Source organism: Aquarana catesbeiana, linkage group LG08 (assembly GCF_042186555.1).
Source record: "Aquarana catesbeiana isolate 2022-GZ linkage group LG08, ASM4218655v1, whole genome shotgun sequence".
In the NCBI taxonomy this organism is placed as follows: Eukaryota; Metazoa; Chordata; class Amphibia; order Anura; family Ranidae; genus Aquarana; species Aquarana catesbeiana.
This window is the reverse complement of record NC_133331.1, coordinates 154,603,680-154,623,742: the sequence shown is the minus strand read 5'-3', so window position 1 is coordinate 154,623,742 and position 20,063 is coordinate 154,603,680. Positions and strand designations below refer to the sequence as shown.

Here is a 20,063-nt window from a genome sequence, read left to right as displayed (position 1 = left end):
AAACAAAAAAATGAAAAAATAAACAACACAGAGCTCTTAAGGCTATACCTTCCTTCCAGCCTCATTATTATGAAGATTCATGGCGGCTCTAGCATCTTGTCCAGTCTCCAGTGCATCCACAAACTGCTTAGATATTGCCTCTCCAAAACCAACATTGTCACTGCAACCACCCCAAAGCCACCCTTGTCCTCCTGTGAGCAGACAAATTAAACACCTGATATGATTTGTTTAATTCTTTTAACATTAGATATACTGTTTTTAATGCAGGATATACTTAAAAGGTCAGACTACCCAAAACTGGTATTGCTGGGAATTTAAACACCTGATAATTGCTTTAATTTTTTTAGGGACTGTTTTTAATATTTGTACACTTGTGTTCCTGGGTCTTGTGGCCATTATAGGTGGTTCCCACTTTTTTACTGGAATTTCTTTTTTTATTTATACTATGGAAAATGCAACAGTAGGGGCAAGCATTTGCAAAGATGTGCAGGAACACTGAACACTCACATGTGGACAGGAATAGAGTTAAGAATTTTGTCAAGCTGATTTACCTTTCAAGATAAATTAGGAGGCAGGGACTTAAAAAATATCACTTTAGGGTGGGCTGACCCTTTAAAAATACGTGTATGCATAACATAATACAGCAGAGGCATCTGGTGCAGATTGGACAACAGAAGCAAAGTTTTCAGGATAACAAAAAAAAAAACAGAATTTACATTTTATCAGCAAATTTCAGTCAGCCAGAGCAGTAAGTTTTCCCTTTTGTCATATTTACATTTCTTTTTTGAGGGATAATGTACACAATAAATTAGCTCCAAAGTCATTGGGGTTTATTCTACTAAATGCAAATAGACTGTGCACTTTGCAAGTGCAGTTTCACTCATTTTCCCCAGAGCTTAGTGAATGTGGTAAAGCTTTGTAGATTTCTATCATCCAATCACGTGCTCGCAAAAATGCTTTTTTTTTTTAAATTTTCCTTGCACCTGTTTAGGTATTCTTTACAAAGATGATCCTCACCACATTCACTAAGCTCTGGGGAAAATGAATGCAACTACACTTGTAAAGTGCACAGTCTATTTGCCTTTAGTAAATTAACCAAATAGACAAGCAGACCTGTGGTAAATATCTGTGGTTTGGTTGGTATCTGTAATGCAGTGTTTGCAATGTATTGGTTAAATTATAATAAAGTTTACAGGCTACCATACTTCAATATCAGATTACAGCAAAACATAGGGCAGTGCACATAATGCCATTCACTTTAATACATGACTAAAACTGAAATTTACCAGGCTCACTTTATGTTGTCCACAGCTGGGTGCTACATTGTCATATTACACCACATAGATACATAAGGGAAAACTTCACCTAAAACACTAATATATACTGCATTATTGTTAAACCATTTTGCAATTTAATGTTAATATTGGTATTTCAAACTTCATTTGGCTATGATAATCCAAATATTACTTCCTGTACTCTGTGTATAAATATCCACTGGAAGGTCAGTAACTGCCCATGTGGTTGGTTTGATGCTTTTCCAAACAGTCTATCTCTAAAAGCACTTTCACTGGTCATTCCCAGTGTTTTTTTGAGCAAGCACCCTGTACATGCCGGGTCTAAAATGGTTTACTAATTTGAATGGTTCAGTCACACCTTGCAGCTGGGATGAAGGGTAGCATTATTTAAGTATGTTGTCTGCATTGTTCTGGCCAGGGTTGCCTATCGTTCTCTCTGCATTTTGTTCCCACCACTGCTGAAAAACATCTTATAGATGGTGAAAAGAACCATATGCCAACACTAGTGCTGATTATGAAGTGATAGGATGTAAATACAGTGTGTATATATATATATATATATATATATATAATGACAGAGAACTCTTTTGTTCTTACCAAGTTGTCCATTTCTGGAGTCATCGCAACCACAGTTATCAAAATCTCCAAGGCTACAGTTCCGTGTGAGTGTATACATTACTCCAGCTGAGCTGATGGCATGCACAAAGGCAGTTTCTCGATTTGCTGGAAAAAAAAATAGTGCTTGTTTAAAATTTTTTTTTTTTTTACTTATATTATAACTAAGATAAACACTTAGGCTGGGTTCACACTGTGTGCGGACGTGGCTCACAGCAGGGGTCCGATGTGTCCCTTTTCAGGGACAAATCAGGCCCAAATATTTGTCTGAATTTGGACCTGAAACAGAGCCAAAGATGCGCAGGACCTCTGTGCAATGCGCTCCGTGGCCACCCCGCAGCTGTGTGACCCAGCTCCATTGAGAGCCGGTCACAGTCTCCTGTCATGCGAATTGTATGCAGAGAAAACCGGATCCAATTTGCATCAGTGTGAACCCAATAAACGTGGGAAAAAACCACGCTAGAAAATATGACCATAAAAAACAAAAGAAAAAACAAAACCTGTAGCTGCACAAACAAACACCAATATCCGTGTAAACATAAATCAATAATCAAAAATAAGTGCGCTTACAGCTTGTATACAAACATTGGTAACAATGATTGATTAAAAGATGAATTGTGAATTTCCGTGCATAATGGTGAAATCAAAAGTATATATCATAAAGAGTGATGCAATGAAAAGCAACTGTGAAAACACTGAAAATATACCATATACTAAATGAGTAATTATATCAAACTACTACAGGACAGAGTGAACTTCATTAGTAGTAAAAAACAAAAAACTAGTAATGAAAGTCCATAAATTAGAAAAAAGAGCGAAAAGACAAAATAAAGTTCATGAATGAGTATCAGCTTCATGCAGATAGGGAGGCACATCCACGCTCCGTCCCGCCGTGACCCATGTAGGTGAAGGAAAAGGAAAGGAGTATAAAGATGTGACTCTCTGTTGAGGTGACTCCAAAAGCAGTGCTAAAGATGGACCCTTACCGCGAACGGTGGACCTCCCTTATAGCAAGGTCTATCGAGCAAGCGGACGGCTTGGACGGCTTCACGTTACGGTCCCTGCAGAGGTGAACACATGGAGGAGAGGACAAGTGAGCGCTCCCCCCCCTATACCAGGTAGACTACTTGGACTGCGCCATCCTGGAGATGCAGGACACAGCGACGGGGTTGGACGGCTTCACGTTACGGTCCCTGCAGAGGGCTAGATCTGCTTGCTCGATAGACCTTGCTATAAGGGAGGTCCACCGTTCGCGGTAAGGGTCCATCTTTAGCACTGCTTTTGGAGTCACCTCAACAGAGAGTCACATCTTTATACTCCTTTCTTTTTCCTTCACCTACATGGGTCACGGCGGGACGGAGCGTGGATGTGTCTCCCTATCTGCATGAAGCTGATACTCATTCATGAACTTTATTTTGTCTTTTCACTCTTTTTTCTAATTTATGGACTTGCATCACTAGTTTTTTGTTTTTTACTACTAATGAAGTTCACTCTGTCCTGTAGTAGTTTGATATAATTACTCATTTAGTATATGGTATATTTGCAGTGTTTTCACAGTTGCTTTTCATTGCATCACTCTTTATGATATATACTTTTGATTTCACCATTATGCATGGAAATTCACAATTCATCTTTTAATCAATCATTGTTACCAATGTTTGTATACAAGCTGTAAGCGCACTTATTTTTGATTATTGATCAGTGTGAACCCAGCCTAAGACTAACATTGCTACTAGGTATCCATTAAAAAGTTAAATGACGTTTATTGCTCCTAATGCAATATTTTCTCACTTGCAAAAGCTTATAAGACCCATTGGAGGTTATTTACGAAAGGCAAATCCACTTTGCACTGCAAGTGCAACCCATTGGAGGTTATTTACGAAAGGCAAATCCACTTTGCACTGCAAGTGCACTTGGAAGTGCAGTCGCTCTAAATCTAAGGGGTAGATCTGAAATGAGTGGAAGCTCTGCTCATTTTATCATCCAATCATGTGCAAGCTAAAATGCTGTTTTTTATTTGCATGTCCCCCTCGGATCTACAGCGACTTTACTTCCAAGTACACTTGCAGTGCAAAGTGGATTTTCCCTTAGTAAATAACCCCCATTGCATTGATCCCATTGTAGTCCAAGATAGGGGGTTGTTTAGGTGGTTTTGTCTATCTCTAATATAGTTCTTAATGCAATTTGTCTTGGCAACACTGTTTTATGCAAATTTGTGCACATGATGCATAAGTCCACAAACACCTTCATAAATGGTGATATCTATACATTGTGCACCTACAAAATCTACATTGCAGAAAGTATACAACACTGAATGCCCTCCTGGGGTCCCCTGGACCTGGAGGCCCACGTGCCTTGCTGCTTGCATGTCCAAACTCTCCACCTGTGGTGTTGGTTAAAGTGGACCTGTGAGGATAGAAATATGAAAACTGCTATTGCTCACATTGTTTTTAAAGGTCCAGTCCTAGGGACTGTCATGCTAATCCTTATTTCACTACCTAGTAACTGACCTGGAACAAGCATGCAGCTAATAAAGTCTGGAAAGCATGATCTCCTGCCCTACATGCTTGTACTAGGTCAACGACACACTAGGCAAAGATCAGAATGACATCCCTGGAATTAATACAGAGTCAAAAATGAGAGCTATTTCTTTCCCTACATATTCAAATTCTTAGTCACTGTGGGAGAGATTTACTAAAACTGGTGCACACAGAATCTGGTGCAGCTGTATAGAGTAACCAATCAGCTTCTAACTTCAGCTTGCTCAATTAAGCTTTGACAATAAAGCCTAGAAGCTGATTGGTTACAATGCCCAGCTACACCAGATTCTGTGTGCACCAGTTTTAGTAAATCTCCCCTTGTGTGTCTACCTGCAAGCCAAGGGATGCACATTATTCACTTATTTATCTTATAGCATTTATTGGTATTGCAGAATGTAGGCGCGCAGCTGTCTACCATGATTTACGTATCAAGCTCCCATCAATAAATGTCGCCAATCCTTACAACTAAAGAAAAATTCCCAATTCTTTATCATGTGCCTAAATCTAACTGCAGCCTGTTAAATGTCGCTTTTCACACGTCCTACGCTATTATGAGTTGGTTGAATTACATGTAAAATTTATAAGATATTTTCCATGGAAAAAAACACATCCTTGATGCAGTGGTCCAGGACTAAAATGTAGGAGAGAGAACTGAAAATGGATATAATGGAAAAAGTGAAGCATTATAATAATTTTCACTTTTACATTCATGGATCTCACTAGCAGCAAGTCATTAAAGAGGAGAGCAACTATTAAAAAGGTTTGTACCTAACTTTTTAAAATAAAGCATGACTACAATTATTGCACATGTACTTATTCAACAACTAATACAGAGAAACAGAGAATAATCATTGTACTATATAGGACATACATACTGTATACCACACAGCACATAGGCAAAGAAAATATACATTTTAAGCTAAAGTACTTTGGCAAGAATCAGTAATGTATTTGTTATTCAGTAACCATAATATACCCTTCTATGCCTGTAATAACATGCTGATTCCTACAATACAATACAAAGTTGTAATATAACTAGCAAAGTGTAATTTGCCATAATCATACCAAAATCATAATCCTTTGGTTGTGTGACAGGTTGCTCAATTTTTTTAGAATTTTGTTCTGAACCACAACCCATGACCTTCTTTTACTGCTATTATCTATTATATAACCCATAAACTAGGAAAATATGCTAGGATATGTATTTCCAAGAAGAATGGAGATTTTTTTCCTGGCCCCAGTTGTGTTTGATGGGGAAGTGGGGAAGGTGGCAGCAGATATACAGCCCTGGCCAAAAGTTTTGAGAATGTGAAAATTAATATTTGTGTCAAAGTCTGTTGCTTCATTGTTTTTAGATCTTTTTGTCAGATGTTACTATGGCATACTGAAGTATAATTACAAGCATTTCATAAATGTCAAAGGCTTTTATTGACATTACATTAAGTTTATGCAAAGAGCCAATTCAATATTTGCAGTGTTGACCCTTCTTTTTCAAGACCTCTGCAATTCGCCCTGACATGCTGTCAATCAACTTCTGGGCCACATTCTGACTGATGGCAGCCCATTCTTGCATAATCAACGTTTGGAGTTTGTCAGAATTTGTGGGGTTTTTGAGGATTGACCACAAGTTCGCAATGGGCTTAAGGTCTGGGGAGTTCCCTGGCCATGGACCCAAAATTTCAAGCCACTTGGTTATCACTTTTGCTTTATGGTAAGGTGCTCCATCATGCTGGAAAAGACATTGTTCATCACCAAACTGTTCTTGGATGGTTGGGAGATGTTGCTCTCGGAGGATGTTTTTGTACCATTCTTTATGCATGGCTGTGTTCTTAGGCAAAATTGTTAGTAAGCCCACTCCCTTGGCTGAGAAGCAACTCCACACATGAGTGGTCTCAGGATTCTTTACTGTTGGCATGACACAGGACTGATGGTAGCACTCACCTTTTCTTCTCTGGACAAGGTTTTTTCCGGATGCCCCAAACAGTTGAATTCATCAGAGAAAATGACTTTAACCCCAGTCATCAGGAGTCCAATCCCTGTACCTTTTGCAAAATATCTGTCCCTGATGTTTTTCCTGGAGAGAAGTGGCTTCTTTGCTGTCCTTCTTGACACCAGGCCATCCACCAAATGTCTTCACCTTACTGTGCGTGCAGATGCACTCACACCTGCCTGCTGCCATTCCTGAGCAATCTCTGCACTGGCAGTGCCCAGATCCCGCAGCTGTAGGAGACGGTCCTGGCACTTGCTGGACTTTCTTGGGCACCCTGAAGCCTTCTTCACAACAATTGAACCTCCCTCCTTGAAATTCTTCAAGAAGTGTTCACTGACCACTGATTTCCATAGTCTCTGAGAAAAAAAATCACAATCCTTTGTGGTCCACAATAGAACAGCTGTGCGGGTGAAGTGTGAGTTCTTAAAACACTCTGTCTGAGACTGCTTGCTCCAAAATCTCTGGTGTGAGAATTGTTGATGTCACTACTGTCATTCACGGATCTTCTTGCAGGACATGACATTTTACCTTGGTCTGCAGTGCAAGGATCTCCTTGCTTCTACTTCATTCTTTCTCCATTAGTCTTTATATAACCAGTCATCAGGGGGCCACTCTGACATGAGAAAACAAAACCCTATTCTTCTACCAAATTGGCACCTTCACACAGAGACACAGGCATAGTACGCCAGTCGTGGAGAAAAATATTGCAGGGAGACCACAGGCAATACTGATGACTAGTCCTTTGCTCTCTGCTTGCCCTTTTTGAGTACAGTTTCCACAGTTCAGGTCCTCTTTGAGCCTTATATTGCCAATGAACAATGTTGTTTTAGAGTCCACTGTAAGGGTAAATTATAATTCTTGCCCTCAAAAATAATGGTAGTTTTTTCCCCCACAACATATCATATTTAAACTTATCATAAAGGTTCTTAAAGTAAAAATAATGGCAGGGATGATTGACAAAAACATATAAGATCAAATTATAGACTTTTTCAGTCTTCTTGGAAGCCCTCGGTAGCAGTGGTTGCCATTCACCACTTACAGATGTTCTGAGGCCATGCATCTAGAAAAAAATCAGATGTGTAAACTATTATTTTTTGTAAATGTATTTAATACTACTTTGATTTCTGTTTAAACAATGTACTGCAACATCAAGACATTTTCAGTTCAAGGTCTCAAAGTCATAAGCTCTAGGCGCTATGGTACCTAGTGCTCATTATTTGATGTGGTCAATTCGGCCAATGCTTTTGTGAGTTCTTTACTAAGCACAAACATATATTGAGCTATTTGATTCAATATAATCTCTTAGTGACCTTAGTGTCAAGGTGGTGTTAGACTCTTTAGATAGTTGGGAGCTTGGTGCATGCTCCTAAGAAGAAGAAAAAATATGTCTTTAACAGTCCTTATTACCCCAGGGAATTGATAGATGGCACAAAGAAGGCTAAGACCTGTTTCACTATAGTACGAAGCGTCCATCAAGGAAAAAAGCAACACAAAAATTTTTTTCATGAAAGAAACTCAAGCTGAAATGATGGCGTAAAAGCAGCAGGTTATGTGACAAAGATTTGTTAATGATACAGAAGAATAAAATATTGATCTTATAATTAAACCCAAAAATGGAAATCTCTGTAGGACTGGGCAAATTATTTTGTAAAAGTACAGAATCTGGAAAAAAATACTTGCACTGTAGCAATGGAGCCATGAAATAGAAGAAAGCTCTAACCTGGAGAAAGGAATCCCGCAGAAAGAGATACTCCAGGTGGTGGGTAATTCGGTGGAAATGGGATCTGGAGACGAGATAAGAATGTCCGGTTGTACTGAGATTCAAGTCTAGAGAAGAGGATCCTGTTGAAGTGAATGCTCCAGACTGGAGAAGAAGGCCCGGTGTCATAGAGGCTGCTGCCTGTGGTGGAAGATCCAGTAGAAGGGGGGGTCCAGTCTGGAAAAGAGGATACTTGGGAAATTGAGGGATTTTAACCCCAACCAACTTATCTTGAAATATATATCCTGAATTGATTGATAGAATGGAATCAATTTGGACTCCTGGAGGCATCCATTGGCAAAAGGTCAAAGGGTTAGGTGATAGCTCTTGGGTAGAAATGGCAAAACACCACCACCAGGAAGAAGAACCAAAATCCCCACATTACCAAACAATTTTAGAAAAGTCACCCAGGAAATATTTCATAATAAAGCCACAGAAAACACGCTATAACTTAAGTTTATATATTCCTATGACAATTTAAGTAACTAACTTCTTACTACCTAAATAGTTTAAAGGATATTCTTAAGATGAGAAGAAGAGCACACAAGATACAACAATCAAGATATGATGAATAAATGAAAAAAGAATTACCGCTGCGTAGACCCCCATGGCTGGAAAGCTGTAATGTTCTCTCTGGGCAGTTCCACCGGTCCCAAGCAAACTGGTATTTACACTCTTCAATACCACTCTGTGCCCCAGCTGCCACACTGCTTGAGTAAATAAGATAGGCCTACAGGAAAAAAAATCAAAGTAGATGGTAAGTGCATCTACTTCCATGTAGTGGTAGAACAAAAATATATTATGGAAGCGTGGTAGGAGACAGGACAATCTTGTTTTTTTAACATATGTAAGGCTTTAGCTTCTATATTCAATATCCCAATAGAGGGTCCTGTTTTTAAAAATTGGTGAAGCAAATGCTTTTCATTTTGTCACACTTAACTCTTCTGCAATGCTAATTTTCACCTGTTTTTATACCAATATACTGTATATGAAAAAAATGCAAGGTCTGCATTTCCCTTGTTACTCTCTCAATGACCACTGACATCTTTTGCCAATTCTCCTGTGGAGAGTTGCATTGTCCCATCACTTGACTCCATACTCTGCATTTTACAGATGCTGGGAATGGGCCAAGGTTTTTTGGAAAACACTTTGCTAAAACACTCTAGCTTACAGTATTTTTTTATTAGAGGAATTTTGTTCCACTTTAAAAAGAAGACAAATTGCTAAAACAAGGCAAAACACAATCATGGACACAACTTTAAAGAAAGTGGAAGTAAGGTTGTGCACAGAATCATGTGTGCTGCCATGTTTTCCTTGATTTCTGCTAAACGAACCATACTTATTTTATTTAGGAGAGCCTCGCGAAAAGTGTTGTCCCTATAACAAGGCAGTCAGAGGGATGCATGCTTGTGTCTGTAATACAGTTACACTGACAAGTCTTTTCTGTGGACCCATGCAACTGGGAGATTTACATATGATAAGTCTGAATGACTTATTCGCTTGTTAAGGTATTTTTAACTATCTTAATTTTTTTTTTATTTTACATTAAAAGACCAGTGCATTCTTGCTCTATTTTTATGGATACCTATTTTATTCAGTCTGACTTGGCCTAGCACTAGACATGTGCATGATGAAAAAATTTGTTTTGTTTCGTTAATCTAGTTATTTAGTTTAGTTCAACTCAGTTGATTCATTCAATTCGTATTCGGAATTTTTAAATTTTCTTTGAATTTACTAATTTTTTTTTCGATTCAAAACGTTCAAATCGATACATTTTCGAATCTGTCAAAATTAAAATGTTATATTGTTTTCAATTTGAATGCAGCAAAGTGATCAAACAAAAGAAAAAAAATTCATCAAATCATTCCAATGACTCTTTAAATCACCTTAGGCTTAACAAAACAGTATTATTTTGAAATGGTACTCTAATAACACACATAGTCTTTGATTTCAGCAATATGTGTACAGTTAGAATTCGACTGGAGTTCAATGTAAAATAAGATTCGAAATTCGGACCAATTTTGTTACGTTAATGGGAGCATTCGGTAAAATTTGTATATTTGGGTATTCGGATATATCTGAATCTCCGAATAATGAAAAATTTGTCCAAATATTAATTCGGAACGAAACGAACCACACATGTCTACCTAGCACAGGAGGCGATTTAGGGACTTATAATTGTGACAATCTCTTTATGGATAGGGCACAGCCTGACACACTGGAAGACCTCCAAAGACCAACATTGGTATCACACAGGATGTAAAAGGTTGTAAAGTTGACAGAATGTGTAGACTGCAACTGCAAACCCTATGTTCTGGAAATCTGGCTGTCATGCTCATTCTTCTTTTCTCTGAGTTCCTATGTTACTGTTTCCGATACAGTTACGAGAAATTGCTTTAAAGGGCGCTAAATATAAGATATTACCAGGCCGTGCCCATACTTCTCAGTAACATTGTTCAAATTATTTCTGTGTTAATAGACTACCAACAATCATAAACTATGAGTTACAATTTTGAGAAGATGGAATCTTTGGTTTGCCTCTGCCTTTGCCTCTATTGTAGTATCCCTATATTCGAGGTAAGGAGCATTGCAGTTTTAGATACTGTACAATGCAGATGCATAATCCTCAAAAACTACACATGTAGCTGTAATATGTGACGGTCCTCCAACCCTGCAAAGGAGACCTCTTACAGGACAAAAATCACTCTGCAAAGTGTAAATATAGATCAAAGGAATGTCTCTTACCTTGGGACCAGTCATCAGAAAATTGTTCACTGACCTGCAAGAGACAGAGCAGACCATTAATTGAAAGAAACATACTCCAGCTTCCCCATCCAGAACATGCCAGGAATTCTTCATTCATTTGTCTTACGAGATGCATCCATTATAATACAGAAAATATAGAACATGTGGAAGACTACTTCTAAAGAGTATGGCCAAACATTATAAAGGGCATGTTGTGTGGGTCACTGTTATGCTGGATTAGTTTTCGATTTTTCAATCAAACAGACAATCATACCCAACAGTTAGTCTATTTAGCTAAAGTCGGCATATGCTTTGTTTGCATAGAACAATTTCCTTTGTACAAAAGAGTACTCAAATAAAAGGACTAAGCAGCTGTATCGTATATGAAGTTAACTGAGCTACAAATATTGTGTGCATATTTCTGCAGCAGACCAGTCCCTAGCAAAGATCGCTGAACAGTATTTTGGGAGGAAAGGTACTTTAGCACAATATAAACTTGTGTTAATGAGAACTCGAGTCACACCATGCAAGCGACTTTTTCTAGGGTTAAAACATCTACCTCCAGTCACAACAATGGAAATCGGGCAAAATCTGTAATCCATTAATGCACTTATGTGCAAATATTTCAAATACTGGTGTTAGGTAATAATTAGCATTGTTACTTTGCTTATGGATGCCAAGGAATGGCAGAAGTATTGGTCTTTTTTGGGATGCAGTATTATAAACAGGCTACACAGGGTCAAATTAGTCTTCCAAATTATTAATGCAGTTCAGAGACTGTCTACAACACTCCCTCAGCTGTGTACTAGCCTTCTGTTCCTTTCTGTTGCTAGAAATTTAGTGTAAAAGTAAATGTACATTGAGGCTGCATTCACACTTTTACGTAGCGGGAACAAGGGTTCCCACTCGCATTTTGGTTGATCAATTATTATACAGGATTTATATCACGGCAACAGTTTGCGCAGCTATTTACAATAAGCACAGCACTTTACAATAAATTTGCACACGATTTTGTGTGTTGCATAGGGCCAGCCCATTTACTTCAATGGGCTGCCCTATGCGCATTTGACGCCCCAAACGAAGCTCCTGCTTCTTTTCAGATGACAAGCTTCAAACAATTTTAAAGGCGCAGTTTGCTGCATGACAAACACAGCAGAATCAGATTGCGTTATTCTTTACTGACACCCAAAAGCACATCATACATTGCGGTGTTCCAGCCAGCGATCCCAAAACGTGGGATGTGAACGGAGCCTGAATGTCTAAGCTTAGAAGATAACAACTACAAAAGCTCTGATGCCAAGGAGCTAAATAGGTAAGTAGGGATGAGCTTCGGGTTTGGGTCAAACATGAGCTCAACCTTTTTTGCAGTTTGGAAAACTGGCAAACTAATGTGGCCATTTACTGCTATAGTAACCAATTTAATGGTCTTTAAACTGTAGAAAGGTGGCTTGAAAGGGCCAATATAGGGAGTTGTCCCATGTGACAAACATCTCTGTATATAAAAGTCAGGGCTCCCAGCATCTTTTTGTCAGTGTGTGTGTGTGTAGGGTCCTGGAATGGGTGGGGACAGCTGACAGAGTATTTGCAGTTGCTGTTATACAGAGCTAACCTGTGCTATATCATGCAAAGATATTACAGTGTGTACCCACCTCTTTGTTCACAGCGAATATAAACTTCTTTTTTTTTTTGGTCTACCTTTTTGTATGTCTCAGCAAGAACTTCAGTTATTGTGTAGCGCTGTGCCTATATATATATATATATATAAATATATATATATATATATATATATATATATATATATATATATATATACACAGTATCTCACAAAAGTGAGTACACCCCTCACATTTAAATATTTTATTATATCTATTCATGTGTCAATACTGAAGAAATTACACTTTGCTACAATGTAAAGTAGTGAGTGTACAGCTTGTATAACAGTGTAAATTTGCTGTCCCCACAAAATAACTCAACACACAGCTATTAATGTCTAAACCGCTGGCAACAAAAGTGAGTACATCCCAAACAGAAAATGTCCAAATTGGGCCCAAAGTGTCAATATTTTGGGTGGCCACTATTATTTCCCAAAGACACACTTGTCTTTGTACTCCTCACCTGGTTACCGCCAAACACGCTTGACACCATCTGAACTAAATAAGTGTATATTGGTCTTATCAGACCACAGTACATGGTTCCAGTAATCCATGTCCTTAATCTGCTTGTCATCAGCAAACTGGTGGAAGATTCAAGCCTGTCCCTGGATAGGAAACCAGACTAGCAGTAAGTTTGGGCTCATTTCATCTCCTCCAGGGGCGAACGAGTTGTGAGGCTCTCCTTTCCCACCTAGCACTTCTCCTGGATTGGAACCGGATCTAACCCTACCGTTTGACGGTACAAGCTTATCTGACTCACCGCCAACGGCCTGTGAGTCCATCATCTCTGGTAAGGGCATTACTCTTTTCTTTGTTTGAATTTATGTTTGGAGAAGACCTGGTTTTGCATGTTGGTATGCCTCTGACTTCGCTGTGGGAAGCATTTTTTAAATTTTGGAGCATCCTGCATACCCATGAATCTCCACTTTATATATGGACTTTTAACACAACATTATACCCATATGTCACGTTTTTCCTAGTCAGTATTTGTTCTGTGCATTTTTGATATGATAGACATGTGGCATCGTCTTTTCATCTATGTTTGCATTACCACGCTAATGTGATTTCTGAGACCACTCACTGTATTTTGGCTCATTATATATATTTTTTACCTTCTCCTTTTTGCACTTTTATTTTGATGTCACATCTAGTAGGACTCACTCACACTTTTTGTGGTCACTAACCTAGTTTAGAATTCTTAGATATAGGAATTTCCATTTTTGGGGTTACACACCCTATATAGGTTATTCACATAACTTTGTCACTTTGTGTATCATCCTTACCATTGTGACTCTATATTCACCAATATAGATTTTCAGTATTTTTTATAGCGCCACACATTATTCTTTTATTTAAGGATTATAGAAAGGGAGGGCATATGCTGCCATGGATTGGCACCATGAAAGGAAAATTACGGAAAGGTAAGTATTCAATTTTCCGTTTTCCTGGCGCCCTCATGGCAGCATACATATGATCAATAACTCACTCACAGGGAGGGTTGCTGCAAAAAAATTGTTTTAATTTAGATTATAGAGCAGACAACTGCAAAGCTTTTTTCCCGAAGTCACGAGAAGTGAGCGCGGCTGGATCTAGACTGTAGTGTGTCATGAATGTGGTGAAAGATGACCAACTTGCCGCACGACAGATACTTTCTGGAGAGACTCACACTAATGCCGCCCAGGAAGGTGCCGTTCCCTGCGTCGGGTGAGCATTGATTGATTTTGGAACCAGTAAACCACTAGCCCAATATGTTCTCTGAATGAGACGTACAATCCAACTTGCCAAGGTTGTCTTTGACGCTGCCATTCCTCTTCTTGCACCCTTAGGGATCACAAAGAGACGTTGATCTTTACGAAAAAATTGTGTCAGCTCAATGTAATGTCGGAGAGTGCTTGCCACGTCCAGTTTATGCAGCTTTAATGTTGCTGGATCTTCCCCAAAAGCTGGGAGTACCCATTCTTGGTTAGGATGGTATACAGAGGGAACTTTAGGAACGAACTGGTGAATCGAGACCACCCTGTCTGGAAAAAAAACATAATGTAGGGGTCCTAGCTTCTAAGGCTTGAATTTCCGAGACCCTTTGACCAGAGGTGATGACGATTAGATGCTTTGAGAGTAATGTCTTCTAGAGAGCATTCTTCCGTAGGTGCAAATGGAGGAGCTGCGAGCGCACTGAGTACCAGAGGCAGATCCCACTTTGGATATAGCGACTTCCTTGGAGGTCTTAATCTAAGGACTGCCCTAAAAAAAACATTTTATTAGTGGATCTAGAGCCCATCTGGTGTCTTTTAGGGCAGATAAGGATGAGACCTGAACCTTCAGGGAGTCCCCCTAAATCTAACCTCTTTTGTAGAAACAAAAGAACTTTGCGAAATACTGGTTTTAACGGATTGAAATTGTTAGTTTCCGCAAATTCTGATTTTTTTTTTGCCAAATCTTGTAGTAGGTGCTATTGGTGGAAGCTTTTCTGGCTTGAAGCAATGTCTGTATTACTCTGTGGGAGCAACAGAATTTTTCCAGCCTCTCCCGCTCAATTTCCAGTCCTTCAAATCCAGGATTTCTGGATGTGGAAGGAAGAGGTTCCCCTGAGACAGAAGGTTGTGTGTGACCGGAAGTGTTAATCGATCGCAAAGATGGTTACTTGTTCTTCTGTTAGGCGTTGAAGAAATCTCAGTATCGGAGGGAATGCATATCCTACTTGGAAGATCCATAGTTGGACAAGGGCATCCACCCCCGCTGAATCCCGGGCTGTAAACCTCTTGAAGAAGCGGGGTGTTTTAGCATTGAGAGGAGACGCGAAAAGGTTTATTTGAGGGCTGCTTCATCTGTAGCAGATCCATTGGAAAACCTCCTGGTGCAAGGACCATTCGTTGTTGATGAACTTCCTTGATAGGCGATCTGTCGGGTGATTTTCAAGAGCTGGGATATAAGATGCTCTGAGGTTGGTGAGATTCCTTTTGGCCCAGAGTATTATCGGGGCTACCTCGTTGGACAACGACCTGCTGTGCGCCCCCCCTTGGTTCTGGAAATAGGCTACTGCCGACTTGTTGTCCATCTGTAGCAAGATGGACTTGCCTCTCAGAGAGAATGCTAGATGAGATATCACCATTCAGGCTGCTCTTAACTCCAAAATGTTGGATATTATGCCTTCTGTGTTGAACTGCCATCTCCCCTGGATCAACTGATTTTCGAAGTGGGCGCCCCAACCCAAACGACTTGCATCTGATGTAAGAGTGATCCAAGAGATGGGGCCAAGATGGCAATGATTTAACAGATTGTGGGGTCTTGTCCACCACCATAGACTGGATTTCATCAAACATGTAATCAGAATCAAGCTGAAAAATGCGGAGATGCCACCAGGCCCACCTTACCATTGGGATGCATGAGGAAAATTATCCCAGGAGGCTCAGACACTCCGCTGCTTACATGGTTCTGCTCGCCATAGCTCTCCCTACCTTGGCTATGATTAGAGGGATTTTCTCTGGTGGGAGTGACACCGCTCTCTTTGGGGTATTGAACAATGCCCCAAGGTATATCATTTTTTGTGCTGGGAAAAACTGACTCTTCGGATAGTTTATTAGCCAACCGTACTTTGTTAATGTTGTCCACAACTTCCTGTAGGTGAGTTTGGAGCGTTTCCTTGTGTTGAGACAGGATCAGTATATATCTCTAGAGTGCAGGATACGTATCCCCTTCTCCCAAAGAGTAGAACTGCCACCAACACCTTTGTAAAGGTTCTGGGGGCTGTCGATATACCGAAAGGCAGACCTTGAAACTGTAGACGAAGTTCCCCTACTTTGAATTGTAGAAAGGGCTGGAAATCATGATGAATTGGAATATGTAGGTAAGCATCTTTGAGGTCTATAGAGACCATCCAATCCTTCGGTTGCACTGCTAGGATTTCCGTATTGAGAGATTCCATGGAATGTTCTAGACTGATGAATTTGTTTAATCTCTTTAAGTCCAGAACTGACCTCCAGCAAAAAACCTTTCTGATTCCGGGAACTGATATTACTGCTTCTTGATGTAACAATGTCTGTACATACTGGATAAAAATGTGCTGTTTTTCTCTGGAACTTGAGATCTTGGTGGGTAGAAACGAAGAACGGGGCGGGTGGTGCCTAAACCTCCAGAAGTGCCTGTAGAGTATTGTGGAAGTGACCCACTGATCTATAGACATGTGCATTCGTTTTCATCCGAATGCATTTTCGTCCGAATTTCAGGTTTTTTCGTTATCACTTTAACAAATGTTAACGAAGGTGAAGAATCCGAAAAACGAAAGATCCGACAATAAACAAATGCTTTATTTTCGTTTTTGTTGCTACAACAGTTCGATATAGATATGAGATTCGACATGATGATGACAATAACAATCTGTGTCCATCAAACCTGTGGTCGAATGTGCCTAACCTTAACTCTATTAGTCCAAGATTATTCTACATAGAGAGAAAAGATTCGACATAGAGAGAAAAGATTCGACGTAGGGGAGAAAAGATTCGACGAAGGCGAGAAAAGATTCGACGTAGGGGAGAAAAGATTTGACGTAGGGGAGAAAAGATTTGACGTAGGGGAGAAAAGATAAATAAAAATAATGATGATGATGAATGTTATTGGCTGATTGTAACCAAAGAGGAGGAGCAGTAAAATAGCTAGAAATAAGTACATATGTACTTTGGCTTATGGTGTCTGTTGAAAGTTCTAAGAAGATTCAACGGAGCAGGTAAACTATATGGCGTCGTACAGTTTAGCTGCTCCATCGAATCTTCTTTGAACATTCGACAGACACAATAAGCCTTCAATGACAGATTCAACCTTAATTTGGATTTTCGGACGAATGCAATTTTTAACGAAAAACAAAATAAATAAAAACGAATTTCGGGAGTAACTAAATACAACGAAAATTCCGAAACGAAATATTTCAGTGTGCACATGTCTACTGATCTGTGCAAGATTTCACCCAAACTTGGGCGAAAGCCCTGAGACGAGCCCCCACTGGACCGGTTTGGGTGGGCAGGAAGTCAAGAAGACTTTTGATTTTCAGGCGTAGTAGATGTAGTCTTCTGCTTTCCCATCTTTAAAAAGGTAGCCTGGGAACCTCTCCAGCCTCTTCTATATTCCCTTCCTGGCCTATATGACCTGGTGTCCTTGTTTCTCTGTTGAAAGGAAGGGCGGGCTGCGAACTTTTTCCTCCTGTTCCTATCCTGAGTTATTAGCCCACTCTTTCCCCCTGTTACTTGGTTAATGGCCGTATCAAGCTTTTCGCCAAAGAGGGCTTTCTTGTCATAGGGTATGCGGCACCATGTTTGGTTAAAACCATGGTCAGCGGACCCCTCCTCCAAACTAAGTGCTCTTCTGGCAGTAACTGAGTATAGCATGGCTCGTGCGGAACATCTCAGTGTATCAATGGCAGCTTCAGCCATAAAGTTTGAAGCCAATTTCAATTCATCCAGGGCTTTAATAATCTTGTCTGACTCGATACCCTGCTTCAAAGCTAACTGGATACTATCAGTCCACGAGCACGTCTATAAAGGAAACTGCATCTTCTAAGGGCAGTGTCGTATCTCTTGCTAACCTTATGATAGAGGTGTCTACTGATGGTAAGGAATAAAATAGCTGCGCATCTGAGTCAGCTAGGGGATACAACTTGTGAGAACACTTATAGGCGACCGGCCTTTTTTCCACCTTCCACCATTCCCCCAGAATTACCTCCCTTATTTCTTCCATAAGTGGGAAGGTTGGTGCTTTTTACTTTAAATTTCCTGGACTTGGCAGGAGGTTCAGAAGCTTCTTCCCATTGGATCGCATCTTTTACTGCCACTACAAATGGTTCAATTAACCCAAAATCAAAAGAGGAACAGTGTTCTTCTGTCGTGTCTTTGTCTTCATCTGAACTGAATTCTGCGTTTGTTTGCTGAGCCGGGGGTCTCCGCGGAAAATTCACTTGTTGAAGGAGTTGCTAAATCTTGGGATGAAGATAACTCCTGAATTTAGTCCTTTATCAATTTTTTCATAGTGTCTATGGACTCTTGCTTTTCCTTTTCCTTATCCCCAGCTGCCTCCAGAAAACATGCCTTTGCAGACCAATTTCTCTGGAAGTGCTTTCTTTCTGCAGACTCAGCAAGCCTTGTCTCTGGGGTGGGCAGAATAATGTGGAGAGGGAGCTCTTCTAGTCGTATGCAGGGGGGACCTGCGGCTACGAGATGCATGAGCTAAGAAGAGTGTTCCCTTCTTGCGATACTGTGACCTTTCGACCTCCTATCTGGAGAATCTCTGCAGGATGATTGACGTTGCGGGCTATAAAGAAGACACAGGAAATCTTGTTTTTCCATACAAAACACCCGGATGTTCTTTTATTTGAACTTACGTGGCAATTGCAGCCACTTACCTAGTGGTATGTTGAGAATCTTTTTGTGACACTGGACTGTGGGAAGTGGCTGTCAAAAAGAAACCAAAAGGGTTAACTCTTTTTTTTTTTAATACTGTTCAGAAAGAAAAAATAATTTTCCCTTTTTTTAATTTTTTAATTTTTTTAATTGCATTTTTTTTCCGGCTCCGCTCCACTTCCCTTAACTTGGGCTGGCTCCATAATGAGAAGCACGAGTCTGTTTCTATAAGAGGGAACCTCTTCCAGCTCTTAGGAGATGTTTCCCTGATGAGAGCTGCTGCCATAATGAAGTCACACAGCTCCTTATATACAGACAGCTAGCTTGGGTGCACCAAAATGGCCGCCAACGGCTTCACAAAGCCACAGCGCATGCGCCAATGACGTCACATTCCCATGCGATGCAGTTCTGACTCTGAAGGGGATAAATGAGTCCTGGGAGGAGCACGCCAAGCACCCCAGATGTTACACAGCGAGGGGAGGCATGTGGCCAGGCTCTGCAGTATAACGTTTGCCATGCCAAGCGGGTCTCTTGTTCCAAGAAGGATAAAGGAGTGGTAATGAGCTGAAGAGAGCCCAAACAGGTGGGGGCTGTCTTTACATTGGAGCAGTTTTCCCAGCAGAGAAATGGAGGGAATGACTGAGCTTCTGACCCTAAAAAGATCTACAGAAAAACGGGTTCCCAAACTTTTTGGTGCCTTTAGTAACCTAAGTTATGGGACTCTATATACAGGGAAGCATGAACCTGCAATGGTTGTACCATTATAGTGGTATAGTAAGGGTTGTATCCAGGTGATCCATGATCCTGCAGGTTTGAGGACAGAAAAAAGAATGGCGTGTGGGGGGGCTGACTCTTTCTTTTATAGATTAAAAATTGGTCCTGTGGGTTGGGTTGGGTTGGGTTGAGACCAATCATTCAGGGACAGCTACGGGGATAAAATGGCATCGGATCACTTTCGGCGGCCCTGTCGAAAGTCTCGTAACTGGCCAGCAGCTGAAACCGGAGAGCGACAGTGTCATTGAGGGTGCGCACTCAGCGACTCGGGGCCAGGAGGAAACAAGGCTGGCCAAAATGGGCAAATGGG

General features: G+C 40.3%; 1 protein-coding gene across 2 annotated transcripts in view; it reads right to left on the bottom strand.

Moving 5' to 3' along the window:
• The window catches only part of WNT8B (Wnt family member 8B), a 65,785-nt gene that overhangs the window by 6,904 nt on the left and 38,818 nt on the right, over positions 1 to 20,063 (bottom strand). The window contains exons 2-6 of one of the 2 annotated variants that reach the window (XM_073596580.1): positions 10,945 to 10,978; positions 8,791 to 8,929; positions 8,161 to 8,376; positions 1,893 to 2,018; positions 49 to 191 (exon numbers count right to left, since the gene is read on the bottom strand). In XM_073596580.1, coding sequence (XP_073452681.1) covers positions 49 to 191; positions 1,893 to 2,018; positions 8,161 to 8,376; positions 8,791 to 8,929; positions 10,945 to 10,978 — 658 coding nt within the window. The remainder of the gene's footprint in view (positions 1 to 48; positions 192 to 1,892; positions 2,019 to 8,160; positions 8,377 to 8,790; positions 8,930 to 10,944; positions 10,979 to 20,063) is intronic. The other variant, XM_073596581.1, reaches the window with a different exon arrangement.